A 20717-nucleotide genomic window follows, 5' to 3' on the forward strand; every position below is an offset into this window, starting at 1 on the left:
TTGGATTGTTTTCCACTGTTTGGTTAGGTTTTTCCTGCACATTTTGTGTACTTGTTGTTGTTTAACTTTTGTTGTATTTTTAAAATTATGTTAGTTTACATATTTCTTCCTTTTTCATTATTGTTTTTTTTTTTTCTCCTGGGGTTGGGGGGTCCTTTGTATAACCCTGTGGCTTCTTGACCTCTCCTGACACATTTCTTGTTTGTTTTTTTCATTGACTGGATTTTGTGCAGTTTTATATATGTGCAAATTAAAAAAAAATAGAAATAGGATTATCAATGGCAACATAAATATATGTTATAAAATCTATTCGCATATGCAAGAAATAATTTAACTAAAAGATATTTGACACTTCGTTGTACGGTTTTGTGGTTTTTATCAGACTCGTTTTAGATAGTTAATGGAACTCTTATTTTGAAGTGTTTCCTGCCAGCTGGCTGGGCCGCCGTGTGTCCTCCAGCAGAGGGCGTGGTCCTCCAGTAGTCAACTCTCCAGCCAGCAAGCAGCATCAAAGCTAGAGGAAGTACAGCTTGTTTCCACAGTGCTGCTTACCGGGGTTTCGAACACATATGGACAAACGTGGGGAAAACAATGAGTAAGAATTATTTTAATTCGTAAAATAGTGTAATGTTCTTTAAGTCGGAGCCACCAGGGCTCACTGTGTCTGTGGTGTTATACAGTATAACCCCCATGGTGACACCGGGAAGCTGAGAGGAAGCTGAGAGGATATCTAGCCGGCGAATGACGATACACAGTGTCGTCTTAATGTTCAGAGAGAGAGAGAGGAGCTGATTAAACTCTGCTCACTGCTGAGACCAGAGTTAAGTAGTGGTCTATTGAGACTTTTATTGCAGAGCTGTTACATTTGCTTCCACTGCTACTGGGATTTCTCTCCCATACACACTGGGATATATCATGGTTTATGTCACCAAAATCTTTAGAGCAGTGATGCCTCATCCTAATCTCAGATTTAGATTTTTATATAGTTTAGGTTGAGGTATTATTTTATACAGAGTTCAACTGTGAAATAGATGAGTCATAACAAAAGTTACATGTCACATGTGTTTGGGTCAAATTAACTTATAGATTATCTGTATGTATACTATTTTTGTGTGACCTATAGGCTGTATCTGTTTCTGAGATGTTACTAATAATATACACTGTAAATCTCCTCACCTGCCACTGTGGCAGGTCAGTGAACATTTCTACCAGGCACTCAATACTTTTTTTCTGACACTTTTGAAATCTATGTAGAATGCTTTAGATTTGTTAAGACAGTAGAAATATGGAATATATCACGTAACCTAAAGCTAGGGTTGGTAATATCCTTCAAAAACATGTTTTATTATATTTGTTGAAATGCTCATTACATCCCGACAGCAATCGATAAATCAAATGCTCTGACAAAAAAAGAATAAAATCCAGCATCTGTTGCTGTCGAAGGACTGTAAGCCCGTCCAATCATTTTATTCGGCTCAAATATTCTTAATATAATATTTGTTATTATAAGGAAACCTATCTGCCATGGTGGCAGGTGACCTGGAATGTTTACCTGCCACAGCCAACATTCAGCCTGTATTTGGCAGGTGACAGGTGCTAATTTCATTCCCTGGCTGAGGCATTGCTCCAGATTGTATATTTTCTATAGGTGGATGTTAAAACTATGTTTACACAGTACATTACTTTGAACAGATATTTGTATTTGTTGTACTTTCCTGCTACACAGCTCCTGACAATATGTCATTGTTTTCCAAAAGCTCTCTTTTCCCCTCGTCCACACTAAAACACCACAGGGCCGGTGTTTTCAGATCCAGCTACTTCAGATACCGCTTTTTTTGGGTGGGAAAATGCTGGTCTAGTGTGCATGGAGGGACAAATTGGAGAGGATGTTTTCAAATTTAACCAAGCTAGTGTGGACGTACTTAAAGAGGTTGCTGTTTCGTTTGTAGTTGGTTACTACATTTATCCATGACTGATAACCACCTGTATCAAATACCTGCAGGCTCAGCCTGGCCTTCAGATTCACTCGGTGGTTCCCAAACATTTTCCGTACTCCATGCTTCGGAGCAGGCCACTGCGTCAATCAGGTTTAACTAAAAATGTGTATCACCGCCACAAAACTGTGTCAATCAATAAAACATTATTTACGGTTTCATTTCTGTCGAAGTTCTGTTGCATTTGGACTCCACCTGACAGGATAAAGCCTATATTTCAAGTTAAAATCTTTCAGAAAATGAAGAGTACCAAGACTGGCGTATAGTCCTAATAAATCCAGATATTTAAATTGACTTTCAGTAAGTGCTTCAACTTTAAAATAATGAACCTATTGCTGTGTGTCACGATCATATCAGAGTTTCTATTGGGCCAAAGCTAACGTGGGTGGGAGTAATGGACACAATATGCTTGTTTTAGTGGTGCAAATGGTCCCCATCTGTACATACGCACTTTTTAATGATACATCACAATTTTATAATTTATAGCAAATTGTTTTGCGGACCACTTGACAGAGTGCCATGGACCCCAATTTGAGAATCACTGTTGTAAGCAACACATATGTGAGCTGAGACAATATAAAAACAGAAGACGAATAAGGTATTAACTAGCTACTGTGGCTAAAGTGTTGATGGTGGTGTGTGTCTCACTGGCCAGTTGCTGTTTGCAGTGATGAACGGAATGTTAAATGGACTGCATTTATAATGCGCTTTTATCAAAAGCACTTTACAGTTTGCGTCTCAGTCAAACATTCCCACAGACACTCACACACTGATGATGGCAGCGAGCTACCAAGGAAGGCACTGGCCTAACCATCGGGAAGTAATTTGAGCTTCAGTGTCTTGACTCATAGCCGCCCGTATGATGAGTGTTAATCTGTCTCCTGTGTGTCCTCCACAGAGACCAGCAATAATGCCTCAGCCCAGAATGATGCTGGTGGTGACGGGAGATGACTTTGGCTACTGTCCCAGGAGAAATCAGGGGATTGTGGACTGCTTCCAGGCTGGAGGCATTTCCAATGTGTCACTGCTGGTTAACGCCTCTGCTGCCAAAGAGGCAGCAGATCTGGCTAAAAGGTAAGGCAGGTGCTGATAAAATGCTGTTAAATCCTAACACACTTCACAGATCAGCTAAATATGGCAGGTGGTGATGTACCTGGTCCTGTGTTCATTGGTGGTTTGTGTGTATTTGTCTTACTCCCTCACATAAGTGGCCAAACATCTATAGTGTGATGTCACATTGAGACACCTTTAGCTCAGCTAATTTTGAAAGCAGTTCATATTTTAATTCTCTAAGACATCAACAGTAAATGTGACGTGTAGTTAGCAGCGTAAAACAAAGGAGCGGAGGCTTGTTTGTACAGCATTTTGCACCAGGAATGGGGTTTGAATGGGAGTCCAGACTGGAACACACACTCAAAGAAGGGGGGCACATCTGCAAAATAAGTAAAAAGTTGTGACAATCAATTTTACAACAACGCTCCTAGGAAATAATAAATGTTCAATTGTTTGGTGAATGTAGGAAATGCCAACGTCAGAGCCAATTTAGTATATTCATTCTGTTTATTCCATTTTAATGCAAATCACCGGTCAGCCTTCTGTTTGTATCCAAATGCACACACACTTGGTACAAAGTCCAGCAGCTACACAGAACACACAATAAATACTCAAAGTGATAAGGACCATGCGCCAGATACCATGTGCACCTGGCCGGTACACACACAGGTTTCAGAATTGCCATCAGCAATCAGTGTGCGTTTTGACCAACAACGCAACGGTAACCTGACACATTTTAGTGGCAAATCAACTACAGATTTTCCAATTACACAAAGAATACCAAGTGGTTGTTGAGCCTCTGTTTGTTCTCTGTGCTCTTGTCAATTCTAATAGATGTATTAAAGTCATTGGAATTCTGTAGCTCAGTGGGTAGAGTGGTCATCCTATAAAACCGCAGACATTTTCAGCCAACATCACGTGACAGAATGATGTGACAGAAGTTTCTCTTTTCTTGTCAGGCACAACATCCCCATCGGCCTCCATGCCAACCTGTCCGAAGGCATTCCAGTGTGTCAGAGCCTCCAACAGGCCTCCACGCTGATAAACCAGCGTGGCTTCTTCCTTGGGAAGATAGGCTTCCGTCAGGCCCTGGAGAGAGGTCAGCTCTGCTTGAAACAGGTATACTGCTCCCGAGTCATGTTGTAAGCACGTATTAATGAGCCTGTTAATGTGCACATGATCCATCAAGATTTTGGTGAAAACGTGTGTTTATGCTCATGTTTTTTTCATAAAGAAATGCAACGGAATTATTACAATGAATACAAAACAGTTAATTCAATAGAACCTGCAGATACACCATAAACTGTCCAGAGATGAGAGAGGCAATATACTGGATCAACACCTATAAAAACTCTTGTGCAGTCTGTTCAGCAAACTTGTGAAGTTTCTTTAGAAGGAAGAAAAGAGAAGTAAACTAAAAAGGGAAACCGTAATTTGTTTTAAATACATTAAATTTGAGCCAGTAACGAATGGGAAAAATCAAGCATTTTTGTATTTGTGTGCATCTGTTGAAACTCTTATCTCGTTCACTGAGCGCTATTTGCCAGAACATGACGCACACTGGAGGGTGGTTACTGGCACGGAGTCACTCAACTCACAAGACACACACGTTTGTTTGTGGTTCCTGCTCAAGGCAGTGTGTTGGTTCAGACTTAAAGTGGCAGTAGGCAGTTTATTTTTGGCATCATTGGGCAAAAATTCCATAATAACCTTTCAGCATTGTAATCCAAGTGTTCCAAGAGATAACTAGACTTCTTCTCCTCCAAATGGCTCTGTTTTCAGGCTTTAAAAAATCTAGCCTGTGACAGCAGACTTTGACCAATCACAGGTTATTTCATTGAGAGAGCGTTCCTATTGGCTGTGCTCCGGTCATGTGACCAGAACTTGGCGTTCCTTCACCAGATTTCACAATGGCGGCGGCGTCACAAACTTTCTAATTTTACAGCTAAACCGTGCACTACAAGATGATTCTGAAAACATTTGAGGCGAGAAGTAGGCATTAACGTAACATAATATTGATTCATATTTGATCAGCGCGGCCTAGTTCGACCGTTTGGTTGGAGTTTGCGAGTGATTGACAGCCGGCTCTCATAGACATTAGATGGATAGCAGACCTCAGATCAGCTCTTACTGCTTGTTTTCCTCCGGTCTGTGAAATCTTGCAGACACCGGAGGACACAGAGGCACATGATTTTTTTTCAGGTTACCTGTCTCATGTACTACTGTCATGATATAGCCACCGTTTTATAAAAATAACTTTTTAAAATCATATTTGCTCCAATCTCACCTACTTCAGCTTTAATCTCTTTATTTAGTCCTCCCAACACAAATAAACTTGCTACATGGTCAGAAAGTGAGGGAGCAAGAGAGAGAGACACAGTAGAGAGAAAGAGGGTGAACATATGTCAAAACTAAACAGAAAACGAAACTTACCTTAATTTGGTAGTATTTAATTGTGGTTACTCGCTTATTTAAAAAAAAAAAAAGATGAAACTCAAACAGATTTCTATAACTGTTTACATTTACAACCTGTACTTGCAACCTCTCTTGTCCTCTCCTCTCTGCTCTGTGTCCAGCAGCCTGCAGTTCAGTCCAAGTTCCACTGAGTTTTTTCGTCACGTGACTGTTGGCCTGAGCCGAATCATTCATGGCTTCACAGTTGCGCCGATGAGTGCAGAGTTTAATGTTTTTTACAGAATCTGGTTCATGCAAACAGTTTATTTGGGCCAACTTTTAAATGAGACTTGTAGAATATCCTAATTTTAAGCTTAGATTTTGTTGCGTTTCCTGAAAAAATGTGGAAATCCAACGATAGTGTCTGTTTTTACAGTTTCTGGCTCTAATAAATGGTGTAATTTTGGCTTTTTTTTTTAAAGAAAACATGCTTTTCCAACCCTCTGGTGGGTTGTGAGGTTCAGAGGGTATGTACTGCTGTTGAATGCTGAGATGATGGGGCTTAGCGACAGGATCCGCATGATACGGGGGACTTGATATAGACATGGTTGCGTCGCTGGGTGAACAGCAGGTCACTGACCGTCTCTCAGCAGGTGGAGACGTTACTTGTGAATGTAAGGGCGCTCTTACTGTAACAGTGAAGGGCCCAGGCCTCCTCATTTTCTTGGACATTCTCCTTGTGCAAAAAGGTGAAGAGGAAAATAAAAATATATATTTTTAGATTGACAAGTTCATTTTTCGAAGACAACACCAATATTAAGAATGTTCATTATGAAAGACGGGTGGAATGCATAGAGACAAACATTTGGATCCACTGTATGTTCCAATGTCCTCTAGCTTAACCCCAGCACACCTGCATTTGCACAAAATGCAAAATGAAAATGCAAAAATGTAACTAACTAAGAGAAGAAGAGGAAGTCATTATAGTAACTTCCGGGTGTGTTTTCTTTTCTTCCCCAGGTGGAGCTCGAGTTGAGGGCCCAAATCAGGCTGTTCAGGGAACTGACGGGTCACCTGCCCCACCACATGGACGGACACCAACACGTCCATGTACTGCCAGGTAAATCAAAGTAGAACCAAAACAAAGGCAAACTGTCGCTGCTATTGTACACTCCTCCACCGATGCCGAGTACATTTCTCAATAAGTAACATAAGCCAGGTTTCCACCAAGATGCTCCTGGTAATTTAGTTGCAGGACTACTTTTGAAGGAACTAAAGGGTTCCTTTAACCCATTGTTGTCTGCGTTTCCATAGCGGTCTATAAACCTGCAACGATTAGGCTAATTACGTATGAAATATGATGTGATGTGACGAAGGCTGCTGGTGGTCGCAGCGGTAAACACACTCTGCACTTGCTTGACCGTTTGGTCGGAGTTGCGAGTGATTGACAGCTGCCTCTGTTGAATGAACAGCCAATAGGAAGGTTCTCTCTCTCTGAAATGACCTGTGATTGGCCAAAGTCTACCATGACAGGCTAGATTTTTTAAAGCCTGAAAACAGAGACATGAGGAGGTGCAGAAGTCTAGTTATCTCTCAGAACACTTGAATTACAATATGCTGAAAGGTTATTATGGATTTTTTGTCCAATGATGCTAAAAACCATTCTGCCCACTGCAGGTTAAAGTGGATGAAATGATGTCTGTGCTCCTGGGCTGGGAGAATTGATGCTGTTGGACTGTGTGTTGCAGAGGTGTGTGAGGTGTTTGCTCAGGTCCTGTCAGATCTCAAGATTCCATACACTCGTGTTCCAGTGGAGCCGGGTTTACACAAGTGCCCAGCGCTGCCAGCACACCTCCACAGGTTCTACACACAGGTGGAGAAGGATGCTCTGGACTCCATCCCGGTCTTCACACGCTACGGAATCAGGTCTGAATCTTTTCAATGTTTTCACTAGTCTGAGAAAAACATTTAGAGGAGCTTCTCTATAGGGCCAGATGGATAAACAAATGCCATGCATACGCCATTTTCAGTGCAAACATTATTTTTAAGTGATACAGACTTCTGTGGAGTGGATATCATACCTCAATTCAAATGTTTAACAACAAAAGACAAAGATTACAAGGAAGTAAAAAAGGCAAAACAAGACACATGTTATGATTTGAGCATATTGTTTATGCTAAATGCAGTACCTGTGACGGTTTCTGGATAATATTTGTCATTGTTTTGTGTAGTTAATCCAATAATACATTTATACATACATTTGCATAAAGCAGCATATTTGCCCACTCCCATGTTGATAAGAGTATTAAATACTTGACAAATCTCCCTATTAAGGTACATTTTGAACAGGTAAAATGTGTGATTAATTTGCAATTAATCGCGATTAACTATGGACAATCATGCGATTAATAGCGATTAAATATTTTAACGATTGACAGCCCTACTCTAAATCAACGGATATTTATATATATATATTGTTCTTGAGGTAAATCAACTTCCCAGTACAAACACTTGAATAGCCCTCATATAAATCATTAGGTCCTACAAGTTGTAAAATGTACTAATAGCCGAATCCAGAGTTATTTTCCTTCCTCCGTTCATGTTACTGGACGTAGCGAGGGAGGAGGGAGAGTGCAACATCTATTGACTGAGTTTTGTTTTTAGTTGTGCATCAGAGCTCCGCTTAATTTTAAAACAGGATTTACTTATTTAAACCTAGCTTTGCTAAACTCTGATTACAACTAATATTAGATTAAATGAATCCTTGTTGGTGCAACCCAGGCCCAAACACCAGACCGAGGGTGACCTTGAAACTGAGGTCTGGAGTCCTCCTGATTCCAGGAGTCAAACCAAACATTAACAGTAAACAAAGCAGTAATGCTTTTACCATACAATATATACCACACTATGCCAAATCTGTCACCCTGATCTCTGTAGGTCTGCTCCTCACCATCAAGTATCATGTGAAAGTTCGATTAGTTTAGTCTGAACAGGATCTAAAAATCATGTGTTTTATTAAATGTTCATCTATAACGGTGCTCGTCAGTCCGCTGCTGTTGTGAGTGGACGGATTGATTCTCTGAAGAGTCTCCTCCTGGTCTATAGCTGAAAAACACTAATCAGGGTCTAAACCTTTTTCCCGTGTCCACAGGTGGCCAGATGTGTACCTGGGATTGACCACCATGGGCCAGAACATGTCCATCCCCAACCTGCAGAGGGCGCTCAGCCACGCCTTGGCTGCGGGGTCCTCTTCAGGCACTACCTCCAGCAGCGCATCAGGCTCTAATCAGCCTGTGGTCACAGCAGAGCTCATGGTCCACCCGGGTTACCCCAGTCACCCCCAGGAAGGAGGCTGCGGCGAGGGCCCCGACGACTTCTCCCAGTCGGCCGACAGACAGCACGAGCTGAGCGTGCTCAGAGACCCGTCCCTACTGGCCCTGTACAGCCAGGAGAGAGTGCAGCTCTGTGCCTTTAAAGACATCTGAGTACTGCTGCTGTCTAAAAAGAGACAACCATGTATGAATACTGTAGAGAGCCAAAGTGAGTGAGTTACATCGATATTATATTTTTTGTGCTCATTTATGACCGTTATGCTCAAGGACTTCTCGTGGTTACAGTGATTCACACTCATATTTTATTGACAAAATATTTTTTTTGTTTTATACCGTCACTGACTGCTGACTCCTCACTACTCTTAACGCGGTTACTTTTCTAGTTTATTTCAGTTTTAGAAGCCTTTTAATGAACATCATTTCCCATAAGCCCAAGGCAGTCACAGGTTAAAGGACATCAACTGTCGAGTGGGCGCTATGTGAATGGAGTTGTCTCTCTCTTTTTAGTCCAGACACGGCTATAACAATAGCACATCTTATCTTTCTTATCGCTGGTGAAACTTTATGACAGCTGCTTTTTTTAATGCCAACTAATAAATCATTAACTTTGTCAATAATAATAATGTTTAATATATAATAATAATAATGAAGTAAGAAGGAATAATAGATTGTAGTAAAAAGGCCAGACGGGAGTCGATGTCAGGATTTCAGCTCTTCCTAGATCCTTGCAGTTGGGCATAAAATCCACTCTTCACATTTACTGAGTAAATGTGAAGAGTGAAGCACAGAAACACTACAAACAAAACTACAGTTACCTGCAAACTGGAATGCGCCACTCTCCTTGGAAGTTTCACCTTAAAGTATGAGGAAAGTCAAGAGGTGTTTGTTTCTTTATGTAAGCCATACTCAGTGCTGCTTACAGTACTCTGATACGGATCCCTGTATTGCACTACCCACATGCCCGACAATGCACATACTCATTACAACTTGGGTTTTTAATAATGTAGTACTCTCACTCTCCAAGTACAGTGAGATCTGGGACAATCAGACAGGCTGGAAACAAACCAGCAGGCGAACTTATTCAGAAGAGAAAACAGTGAAATGATGTCTGTTGCAAACATCCGTCACAGTTTAAAGACCTACTTTCTGCTTCAACTTTCACCTACTGTACTCACTGTACTTGTGTTCACACCAGTTTTAATGAGGGAATGAGCAATGTGCAATGAGGGATGATCAGCAACAATTCAGGTGTGCTCACTTTCAGTATGACCTCCAGATAAAAGTGGTTTAGATAATCTGGATAAACTGTTGGTTTTGTTTCCAACCTGTCTGGTTTGTCTTGACTGCTCTGTACTGATGTTCCCAGATGTCGGTAGATGTGGGTAGGGTACTAGGCAGAGGTAGAATCATGGAATAAACTCTGCATAGTGTAAAACAGTGGAGGGATATGATAATAGGGGCCCAGCAGCATATTTCTGCCTCGGGACCCCCACTAGCAAGTTAATGAAGCCAAGCCATTTGTGTTTTTTTATGTCAGCGGGTGAAGGGATGATTTCAAATGATCTCAGGTCTGTTATAGCACAAGTAGCACTGGACATCTAATCACCTGCCAAGTGAATTGTTTTAACATTCACATTTTAAATCTCCTGTAACATTACGGTATGTTTGTAATATTTATAGCTGTTATCGAGGTCTTTGAAAACATTTTTGATAAAGTTTCTGTTGAAACTTTTTTATACATTGCTATATTTGAATTGTTAAAAAGATCACTACTGAACAGCTGAGCTAATAAATGTGAAACAAATTGATGTCTCGTGTTTCTCTTTCTGTAATCTGAAAGCAACATGTTATTCAGGTTTCTACACATTTTCCATTTCAAAATTCCAGACTTTTCAGACCATATTTGACTTTGTGACTTTGTGACTTTGTGACTTTGTGACTATGCTGAAGACCTTCAAGACAATTCATAGTGGATGACACCTCCTCAGTTTATATGAGCAAACTGAAGTCAAAAAAGACTTGCCAGGCAGGCTGAGGTGAGCTGGAACACTAATCACAGCTCATCCCGGTCACGATGTAAATGACTGAACCAATCAGATTTCAACATAGACGGCCCAGTTCGACAGGCAGCGTTTATTGCTATTGGTTACTTTTTATTACTATATTATTATTGTTATTTTGCTCATAATGAATAGTTGGCCCACATTTCGCTTCCCTTTCCAAAGTGCCACCCTAGGCGATTGCCTAGTGCGCCTATATATGGACGTGCCAGCCCTGGCTGTGACGTACAGCTCTGTAGGAGTGCATTCAGTCACACGCCACAGCCTACTTCTTGCCTTGCTTTTCGAAGACATCAAGCTCGCTCTGGTCCGCGCTCTCTCACACAGTAGTAAACATTTTGGCTGCACTGGCTGTTCCAAACGCCATGAAAAACACTCCGCTGCTTGTATGATCAATTTATTTTTAGAAATTCTGAATTTTATATTCTAGAAAACAGAAATGTTTTTCCATACTCTTTTCTTTTTACCATACTTATCCAGACCTGGAAATTACTAAAATCAAATTCCATACTGCTGTAGGAACCCTGGTTATTTTTATCTCTACTCTGATAGCACTTCCTAACATTTTAATTTTCACTGGGACCAATCACCAATACCAAATGCGTTGTCTTCTTTATGAAGGCCATATTTTATCCAACTAGTTGTATTCATCGGTCTCAAAGAGCGGAAAAACTCTGGAATGATCGCTAGTTCAAAAAAGTCATCTCATCTCTTTAAACCCCCACCCCACCAAAAGTCCAGTCTGCTCTGATTGGCTTGCGAGAAAAATATGGTGCACCTTTGCAAAGGTAGTGCTCAAGCTGTGGGTGGGTGCATGTGACATAGGAAGGGGAGCCAAATCTGAATGGCTTATTGAATCGCATGTTTTCTGATCTAGAAAGCCCACAAAAAACTAACTGGGTTGTCTTATTTCACAGTTTGTGGGTTGGTAGGCGCCCCAGTGCATTGATAGTCAGTTTTTCATATGTCCCCTTTAAGGATAATAATCACCATGTGTTGCATCATAATGTTGCATACATGGGATCTGTAGTACATTGGATTCAACCTGGAAAATATTAATATATAAAACTGTATGACAACAGTTGAACAGGTTCATTCTTTACCTTGGAAACTCTTTGACAGAAACATCTTAACTCAAGGTCCACTTGCTGGCTTTTTCATGAGCCATCAGCTGTATTTCCTGATGTAGGAGTCAAGATTTTTTGTGAAACTATGGTGCAACTGTTTGTAATGTAATATTTGTTAATTAAATTACACATTTAAGGTCATTTCAACCTAATTTCTAGAAAATGGTTAATCGAATCATGTTGATGGGTTTGCATTAACTCCGCTCCTCTGTCTAGTCATCAAAAGCCAAAACACGAGCAACATCCACTGGACTACCAGGCAGACAGTGAGGCCAAATGGTTAGCCATCTTTATTATGAAACAATATTGGGACCAGATCAAACAGCTGTTACATGGTGTTTTTTTGGCCACTGCAGTCCCTTTCCGTGTCCTGACACATCCCCCGGACAGCCAGCCCTCTCCCAGCTGCCTTCAAGGTGCTTGTTTCTAGGACCGCCTCCAGGAGCTGAGCTTCTTCATTCCAGCTGAGTGCATCCTTCTCCAGCTTCTCCTTCCCCCCTCCCGACGAAGTTAGGTCCCTTTCAGCTGGGCAGCTGACAGTCCATCTGCCGCTGGAATATGTCTCAATGTGGTAAAGGGCTCTGTTTCTGATGTGATAGGGTGGTTATTATGGGGGGCCCAATAGTGGGAGAGGAGACATGCGTAAAAAGATTCAAATTAATCAAACAGGTTCCTCCCCGTTACCAATTTTGTGTATTAAGTGCCAATCTACACTATTTCAAGTGGAGAAAGCAAATTATTAATAAATGAAAAAAATCTGTTTTAACAGAACAGCATGGTCTGATCCGTGTTGAAAAAAGCCCATCAAATGTGGGCAGAGTCTTTAAGGGCCTGCTGATGATAACTGCATGTTTGGAGTGTTTGGAAACCAATTATTTTTTTCTTTAACAGTCAAAAATATTCTGCTGCATTTTCAGCAATAACAATTCAATTAATGTATGGCCTGCCATGGTTTTGTTTTCTGCCCAGTAGGTTACAAACTGTGGGGAAGGAGATGTGAGAGGGATTGTCCCATAGAGTACAGTGCAAGTCTAGAAGCAGTGGAGGTGAGTAAGGGGAACATTTCAGTCGGCACAACACATCCAGGTCCTACCTACAGCTTCCCTTCTTTCTGTCACGCTTATTTATTTATTTTTAGCTTAAAAGATTATTGATGGTGGGGCCAAAAGAAAAAAAAAAGAATAAATCAACCAGTTTTCCTGCTCTGCAAAAAATAAAATACTTCAGAAAAAATCCTGTCTAAGTGAGATCTATTTAACACAAAGAGTTGTTTATATAGAGGAAAAGCAAACAGAAAATTAACACTTTACTCAGTATTTCCATCTAACTCTCCATCTGAACATCATGTTCCCTTAGCATTTCCTTTTCCATTTCTCACATTAAGAAAAGAGTAGAAAGTTAGAAATGGTCTGGAGATTTATGGCCGAGGAGGAGCAGTAGTAATAAGGGGGGTGGGGGGGTGGGGAGGGAGGAAGCTGTCTGATCCACAGAGAGTCCTGGATGGGGAGGGAGGCTGAGGCTGCCGCTGCCCGGCTTCAGCTGGGCGGCTCCTGGACTGCAGGGAGGATCGGTGTGGGGGAGAAAGGGAGGGAGGGAGGGGGGAGGAGAGAGAGTGAGCGAGGAAGGTGGTGAGGAGTGGGGTGGGGGGGGGGGGAGCAGAGGAGGCGAGAGGAAGATCGGTATTTGGTCGGGGCAGGTGAGATAGGAGGAGAGAGGGGGGGGGGGGGGAGAAAGAGACAGAGAGAGGGCTACAAGCTCGTCAGGTGATCAGTCAGTTGGCCGCTTTTCGCCGTGTTTCTTTGTAAACTCTTCAGCGTTCTTCAAGAATTTTTTACGGTCCTTTGAGTATTCTTCTGCAAGGTCTGCCCTAAGGGGATGCTCCGGCTGGGGGTCGTTCACCAGCGCAATGAGGGACTGAATTACTGCAAGACAACACACAGAGCCAAAGAAATCAAGTTAGATTATGAACAATGCTTTTCCTATCAACACTATGGCCACTATAGTTTCACAGCGGTATGTGCTGGCAGAAAAGAGCAGCAGCAGTATGTGGCAGTGACAACACTGGAAAGGTATAGAGTTAATTAAGGGACCATACCCGCCCAGTAAATCCTATGTGCTTACAACTTACATTACTGACAACCATCTACCAATAAATGCAAGCGGTGTTGTAATTTTATATTTTTTCCTTCCCTCCAGGGGCCAAATGGCCTCAGTTCAATATAATACGCTTACAAAATCACACTTGACACTTGCTCAACATAGCTAATGCATAAAAGGGAACATACGTCTGGTTTCCTTAAAAGTGTCTTCATTTTAGATTTAAAACTGTTAAAATGTTGCCGTGATCTGTGACTCTCTCCTGGTGGTGCATTCAGGTGCTGAAGTGAGGGTCTGGCAACAGAGCGTTGCAATTATTCAGCTGCCACATAGCATTGCTTTCATAAGCTCTGATGTTTGTTAACTCAACAGGGAATACAAATAATTATCAGAGGTGAATCACTGTAAGATCTTGTCAGTTGTATTGAAGGGTCTATGAAAATGATTCTGCTGACTGAGTGGAAGACATTTTTAGCTACACGACAGCACACAGGCACCGTTCCTCTACGTGGATCTCAGATGTGTGCGCTCATTGGATGATAGGGGCTAGAAGACCCGCATATTAGTTAGTAAACAAAAAGTACTTGGCAAGAAAGTAAATCTGCAAGGTAGAGACGCTTTCATAAGAAATTGTCAGAGGCAATATGATGACGAGGAGCTCCAACGACAAAGACGATTACACTGTCTATCGAATTACTTTTGTGGTGCATCAGTAGTATTGACCTTATGCAACAGGTTTGTTCCATTTCTGGTTTCGTCTTTTAACTTCCTCTCACTACTACCAGCTATAGTTACCTCAAATTAATATACTGTAATTACTTGTTACACAATAATAAGCCCATGTCATAAAAACTGGACTGTGTGTAACTAACCAAATGAGTCTCTGCTATAACTGTGTTTTGGATGAAGAAACAGTGTTTTAGCATGTTTTGACAGCTACATTCAGACAACTTCTGTTATAATATCATATTGTTACAGACGCATGATAAAACACAAATACTAAGGCTGGGCGATTAAACAAATTACAGCACTACTCCCCCAGACATCGCCACTTTCCGGGGCCATGGACTTGATGTGCCCTCTCTCCCTGCGTAGAGGCGATGTCAGCAACCCACACGTCTTAAAACTTGGACCCCTTATCGTTTACCATGCTTTGTCATGCTGAGTCATCGCCATTCATATCTATACAACCAATGTGTTTATGATTAAATTGTTTACTAGAGCACAACGTTTCTTTCTACATGCATGGTGTTTCCAAAGTCAATGAGCAATCGCGTTAAATAATCGTGATCTCCATGTTGACCAAAATAATCGGGATTATGATTTTTGCCATAATCGAGCAGCCCTAACAAATACCAACGTATTCTCAGTCCCCACGGCTGTTATAGCAGTAGGATAACCAGCTGACCCGAGAGCTGTGTTGGTGGAGAACTGGTAACTTAATTAGTGATGCTAGTATGTACATAGCAGTCCATGTTTGTCAGACTGTCTCTCATTTTTTTCCAGCTCTGTTAGTCCTTCACACCGTCCGTAAGTTTATAAAACTTCTCAGATATTCGCTAAAATGTGGCCGCACGGTGATAATAAGCAACAGATGTCACGGATACAACCAGACACATTCCCACTTCTGGTGTAGGTCTGAGCACTCCCTCCCTTGTAGCTGAAATGCATAAGGTCAATACTAAGGAGGAAATGGTGCTGAGGCGAGCAGAGGAGACATTGCCGCCCGCTACATCATCAGATCAAGTAGATCACCAGCCTCTGGTACCAACAGAGAGCAGCTGGTGGTGTAAGTTGTGAGTAGCACATGCCAAATTATGAAATCCAGTGTTTCTGCAGCCCTGAGCGGGACATTTAGGAGCCACATCGGAGGCAGCGATGCAGTGGATGATCCTACATGTGTGACAGGCCGTCCTAATTTCAGCGCTCTCTTGCAGGTACGCAGTAATGTTGATAAAGTTGTCCGTCCCTGCTAGCTAGAATGTTTTGGTCAGAAACGTGGTGTGCTTCATGGAGCAGAGTCTGTCCTATCAGAACTAATCATCTGTCCCGCACTGAACTACACAAAAGGAATGTATAACTCTGCCTTGGAAATTAAAAGATTGTATTACAAGCAAAATCATAATTACCGTGAGATTTAAATGCAGACGTGTTTTTTCATGAGCGAAGCACTGGATTTTAGGGTGGGTGTATCGTCTGAACGTTTCATTATGAAAATGTAAACACTTCTGCAGAATATTACAAAAGCTAAAATATGGCTGTATGCTTTGGGAAATGACTGGCACTAACGGAAGGTGTAAGCAGATAGTAGTAATTTTAAACATGCAAAACCACTGGTATGGTCCATTAAATATAATGATCTGTGTGGGCTGTCCCTCTACCAGCCATCTCAATTACTGATGCTCACTTCACCAATGAGATCCATTAGCCTCCAGACAATAGAGCATAATATTTACCTCCAGCTGCTGACAGAAATCAGAGGAGAAACACTCCATCTATCAGCTGAGATTAAGGAAATGTGTCGACTACACATCTAAATAGAGCTCAGTTACCTTCAGTGGCTTATTTCAAAGGTTCCTAACTCCCGTGCCTTGGAAACGTCTACAGAACATTTGCTGTCGGGCTGTGAGAAAATGATGTGATTTAGCCAAAAAAAACTGAATAATAATTAAATAACCTTATAGGCTATTACTATTTTGCAGTAATTACTTTGATATTGGTGCTGTATGTTTCCTGTCACACTTACAATAAGAATAAACTGATTTTAAATGAATGTAGGTCAACAGTGCACAAGGTAACCAGTCCATCACCACCACCTTTCAGCATTCAGCAGTACAAGAAATCTGTGTGAGAACACCACTTGAGTGCTGCTGAGAGCTATAACCATAATGTTTTAATTTACTAAGTAACCACAATGAATCACCAAATATTTTTATGTTTCGGTTTCTGTTCAGTTTAGTACACAGAGTAAGGTACTGAAACTGTTATATTTAGTATTGGGGCTAAAACTTGTTATTAGCTGATTTATTGAAAAATTGCAACCAGCCCTACTGTAGACACATGGACACATAATAATGTGAGATTTAATACAAAAGGTTATTATTTAGCATCAGCTTAACTACAGAGGCCCCCTGTAACACTAACACACCCACCTTGGTCAGTTTTGGTGGCAGGCTTCCAGTTCTCTGCACTGATCACAGGCAAGCACACCTGGCCCTTCTCATCGATGTTGGGGTGATAGATCTTTGTCTTGAATGTGATCTTGGGAGGCTTGAAGGGGTACTCGGTGGGGAAAATGATTTCGATTCTGAACGCACCTTTGTCATAAGGAGGGTTGTCCTAGAAGTGAACAAACAAGGTCAGTAAAGGGAACTGTGGGCCAACAAATGGCAGAGCAGTCAAAAGAGGAGCAGCTACTTACAGGAACGATGAGCCCTTGCCATGACAATAGGTTTGATTCCTCAACTTGAATGTTTCTGAAGTTTTTCATTCCAGACCTCTTAATCTCTTCAAGTTCCTGAGAACAAACAAACAATGTATATTACAGAAGTGAAAAAGTCCATATTCATAAGGCTTGAGTTGTATAGTAAACCAGTTTTGAATCGGAACCAGTTCAAAGTGTATAATCAGGGGGTTTATTAAAAAAACATGCTTTATTGTTTTTCAATTTCACTTATTGACATGTGAAGGTCTTACCGTACCTTCCTTGTCATGTGTGTGTCAACGGCAATGCACATGTACTGTATAGCGTTAACAATGTGGCAGAAGAGAGGGAGGTGATGGGTGCCGCAGGCTGTAAAGTTCTTGCCCACCACCTCAGAGACCCCTGGTTCAATTACTGATAGTGCTATACCTCCAGCTTGCCGGTAGGAAGCCAGCGAGGGTTCCCATCATTTGTGCTGCACTTGTGACCTCCACAGGTTGGTCGGACTGCATGCACAGTGTGGAATGGAACTGAGGTGATTGTGTTAACCTTTGTGTCACGTGCCTGTCTACACCGTCTGCCCAATGTCAACATCAGAAGCAGCGCTCAGAAATTGGGCATTCCATTTTGGGAGATTTTGGCAAAAATATATGCTAAATTAAATGTGGCTACATATTCTCAATATAATGTCATCTATAAATGGCTGTTTATGACCTAAATCTGCATAAAATAAAGTTTTTTTACTTTTCAATAAATGTGGCCACATATCAGAGCCACATTCTATAACAATTGAAATAGATAAGCAGAATATATACAATACCCAAACCTACACGTCATTTACATAACCGTTAGTTAATTTTATAGTATACATAATTACAAAAACACAACATACAACAGGCTCATCATATGTGATTTCTAGAGCTTGGTGAAAATGTTTGGCCTATCAGAATCAGAGTCGTGTTTATTGCCAGGTGTAAAAGGTATAAACTATGAATTTGCTTTTGTTTTGTTGGTGCAAATAAGCAGTATAACAACCAAAGAATAGATAAAAACGTTAGAATAAAATAAGAATAATAAAAAAAAAAATGTACTTTCAGTTTCTATTCTCTCATAATTGCAGTGGGCTGAGAAGCCGCGACTGGCTGGCTAGGGAATAATTTGTAGTCACCCTCCCTATCTTATAAACAATGGTGCTGGGTAGGATTGGTCAGGGCTCTCCCCAGGATCTTGTATGGTGGGGGAGAAGTAAGGACGGGGAATTAACACTGTCATCTGCTGAGAGCCGCGCCTGACAAATCCTATTGGGAGTCTCATCTTTTGTGATCAATTTAGTTAAAAACTAGGTAACATAATGGTCTAAACAAAAGCCCGTGAGTCAGTGGTGTTAATTAAGGCTGTTTTACTCCAACCTCAGAGGCCGATTTCCTTATTGTGTCCTGCCAACTACCGGTGGCTTTGAAGGCTTAATATTGTTGTGTGTGTGTGTGGCTCCTGGACAAAGTCTCACTGACTTGTTGACTGGTAAAAGGGCACATCCTGTCCTGACATTTACGGTCTGGTGTTTTCACGTAGTAACACCAATCAAACATGTTAGCTGTTGATTTACACTCAGTTCATCCCCACCCACCGCCTAGTGACGAACTCAGAGACCTGGGTTTAGCTGACGCTGGCTAGCTTAGCTTAGCTTAGCTTAGCTTAGCTGTAACGCAGCTAAGGTCTGATGCTAGCGTGTTAGCTGGTTAGCACCGTATTGCCGTGGAAACGGACCCGCGGTCTAACGTTAGCTCCATCTAAACCCACCCCCTCGGCCACACGACACATGGACCCGATAGTGTGCTAGTACAGGAACCCTGCGTCCCGCGGTGGTCTCCGGTAGTCTGCCTCTCTCTCTCCGGCCTAACGTGCCGGTGCTCCGCTGCTTCCCGTTACCGTGCTATCGCTGCTCGGCTAACGCGCAGCTCGAGAGCCGCTAGTGACCTCTCGTTCTTATCAACTTTACAGCTTAGAAATAGGAAATACACGTATTTTCAAACACCATTATGTTGTGTGAGTGCCGGCGGAGGACGGACGCGTCCGTCAGCCGGTGATAAGACTCGACATGTCGGTATTTATGAGAGAATAACGAGATCCGGAGATTTACCTTGGCCAGCCTCCTGCTCGCCGCCATCTTGAAACTGCTGTGTGTTCCCACAATACACCGCGCGGCGACTATGGGTCTGGCTCATCACCCAGAGTCTGACTCAGGATCAGGATCAGGATCAGCCTTCAGCCTGGTTAACTACATCTGTTAAACCCAAATCCAGAGTTTCATATGATATGTAGCCCCGGACAAGAAGAAAACTTGAATTGAATAAGTTGAATAAAGTTAACCTGTTTTATAACTGGATGAACTCTAACTCTATAGGCTACTTCTCAGACTAGTTTCTAGGTGTTACCTAAAGTAGATGATAGACCTAAATTAACTACATAGGTTATTGCTATTTGTATTTATATATATATAAAAAAACAAAAAAACAAAATATATATATATTAGTATGATATATAACTTTATTTATTTATATATTAAAATATATTATAATTTGCAGTGTACAGCAGCAACAGGGATAGTGTAAAAAACAAGATGCATCAGCTAACACAGTAAAAAAAGAGCAAAACAAAGTGTAACAAAATATGAACCATTTAAATAGAAAGAAGTATAAAAAAATGAGCAGTATATACAGTATTGACAATAAACAGACTATTAACAAAATTCCACACGTGGAATAGTATATATATATATATATCCCCGCGGGACTGATAAAGGAATATCTTATCTTATCTTATCTTATAGGGCTCCCAGAAAAGCCCCGGACAAGAAGAAAACTTGAATTTTTAAAGTTAACCTGTTTTATAACTGGATGAACTCTAACCCTAGGCTACTTCTCAGACTAGTTTCTAGGTGTTACCTAAAGTAGATGATAGACCTAAATTAACTACATAGGTTATTGCTATTTGTATTTATATATATAAATATATATATATATATATATATATATATATATTAGTATGATATATAACTTTATTTATTTACATATATATATATACTATTCCATGTGTGGAATTTTGTTAATAGTCTGTTTATTGTCAATACTTTATATACTGCTACTTTTTTTATACTTCCTTCTATTTAAATGGTTCATATTTTGTTACACTTTGTTTTGCTCTTTTTTTTACTGTGTTAGCTGATGCATCTTGTT

The 20717-nt window shown here is 41.1% G+C and overlaps 2 protein-coding genes across 2 annotated transcripts; one reads left to right on the forward strand and one right to left on the reverse strand.

Moving 5' to 3' along the window:
- The first annotated feature begins 439 nt into the window (after window positions 1-439).
- Window positions 440-10581, forward strand: ydjc (YdjC chitooligosaccharide deacetylase homolog). Its single transcript, XM_074637597.1, has 7 exons — window positions 440-595; window positions 2893-3068; window positions 4007-4166; window positions 6462-6561; window positions 7190-7367; window positions 8593-9776; window positions 10231-10581. The coding sequence occupies exons 2-6, from the start codon at window positions 2905-2907 to the stop codon at window positions 8924-8926; spliced, it is 936 nt and encodes a 311-aa protein (XP_074493698.1). The 5' UTR covers window positions 440-595; window positions 2893-2904; the 3' UTR covers window positions 8927-9776; window positions 10231-10581.
- Window positions 10582-12222: 1641 nt separating this feature from the next.
- ube2l3b (ubiquitin-conjugating enzyme E2L 3b) lies at window positions 12223-19733 on the reverse strand. Its single transcript, XM_074637527.1, has 4 exons — window positions 19622-19733; window positions 17479-17574; window positions 17210-17396; window positions 12223-13882 (listed from the first exon to the last, which is right to left on the reverse strand). The coding sequence occupies exons 1-4, from the start codon at window positions 19646-19648 to the stop codon at window positions 13728-13730; spliced, it is 465 nt and encodes a 154-aa protein (XP_074493628.1). The 5' UTR covers window positions 19649-19733; the 3' UTR covers window positions 12223-13727.
- Window positions 19734-20717: the final 984 nt, after the last annotated feature.

The sequence above is a fragment of the Sebastes fasciatus genome, chromosome 6, assembly GCF_043250625.1.
Source record: "Sebastes fasciatus isolate fSebFas1 chromosome 6, fSebFas1.pri, whole genome shotgun sequence".
NCBI lineage: Eukaryota > Metazoa > Chordata > Actinopteri > Perciformes > Sebastidae > Sebastes > Sebastes fasciatus.

Coding starts and splice junctions, on each gene's coding strand:
- ydjc (XM_074637597.1), top strand. CDS start 2,905: ATGCCTCAGCCCAGAATGATGCTGGTGGTGACGGGAGATGACTTTGGC. Junction 4,167..6,461: donor GTCAGCTCTGCTTGAAACAG/GTATACTGCTCC, acceptor TTTCTTCCCCAG/GTGGAGCTCGAGTTGAGGGC. Junction 7,368..8,592: donor TTCACACGCTACGGAATCAG/GTCTGAATCTTT, acceptor CCGTGTCCACAG/GTGGCCAGATGTGTACCTGG.
- ube2l3b (XM_074637527.1), bottom strand. CDS start 19,648: ATGGCGGCGAGCAGGAGGCTGGCCAAG. Junction 17,397..17,478: donor GGCAAGGGCTCATCGTTCCT/GTAAGTAGCTGC, acceptor GTTCACTTCTAG/GACAACCCTCCTTATGACAA. Junction 13,883..17,209: donor TGCCACCAAAACTGACCAAG/GTGGGTGTGTTA, acceptor GTTGTCTTGCAG/TAATTCAGTCCCTCATTGCG.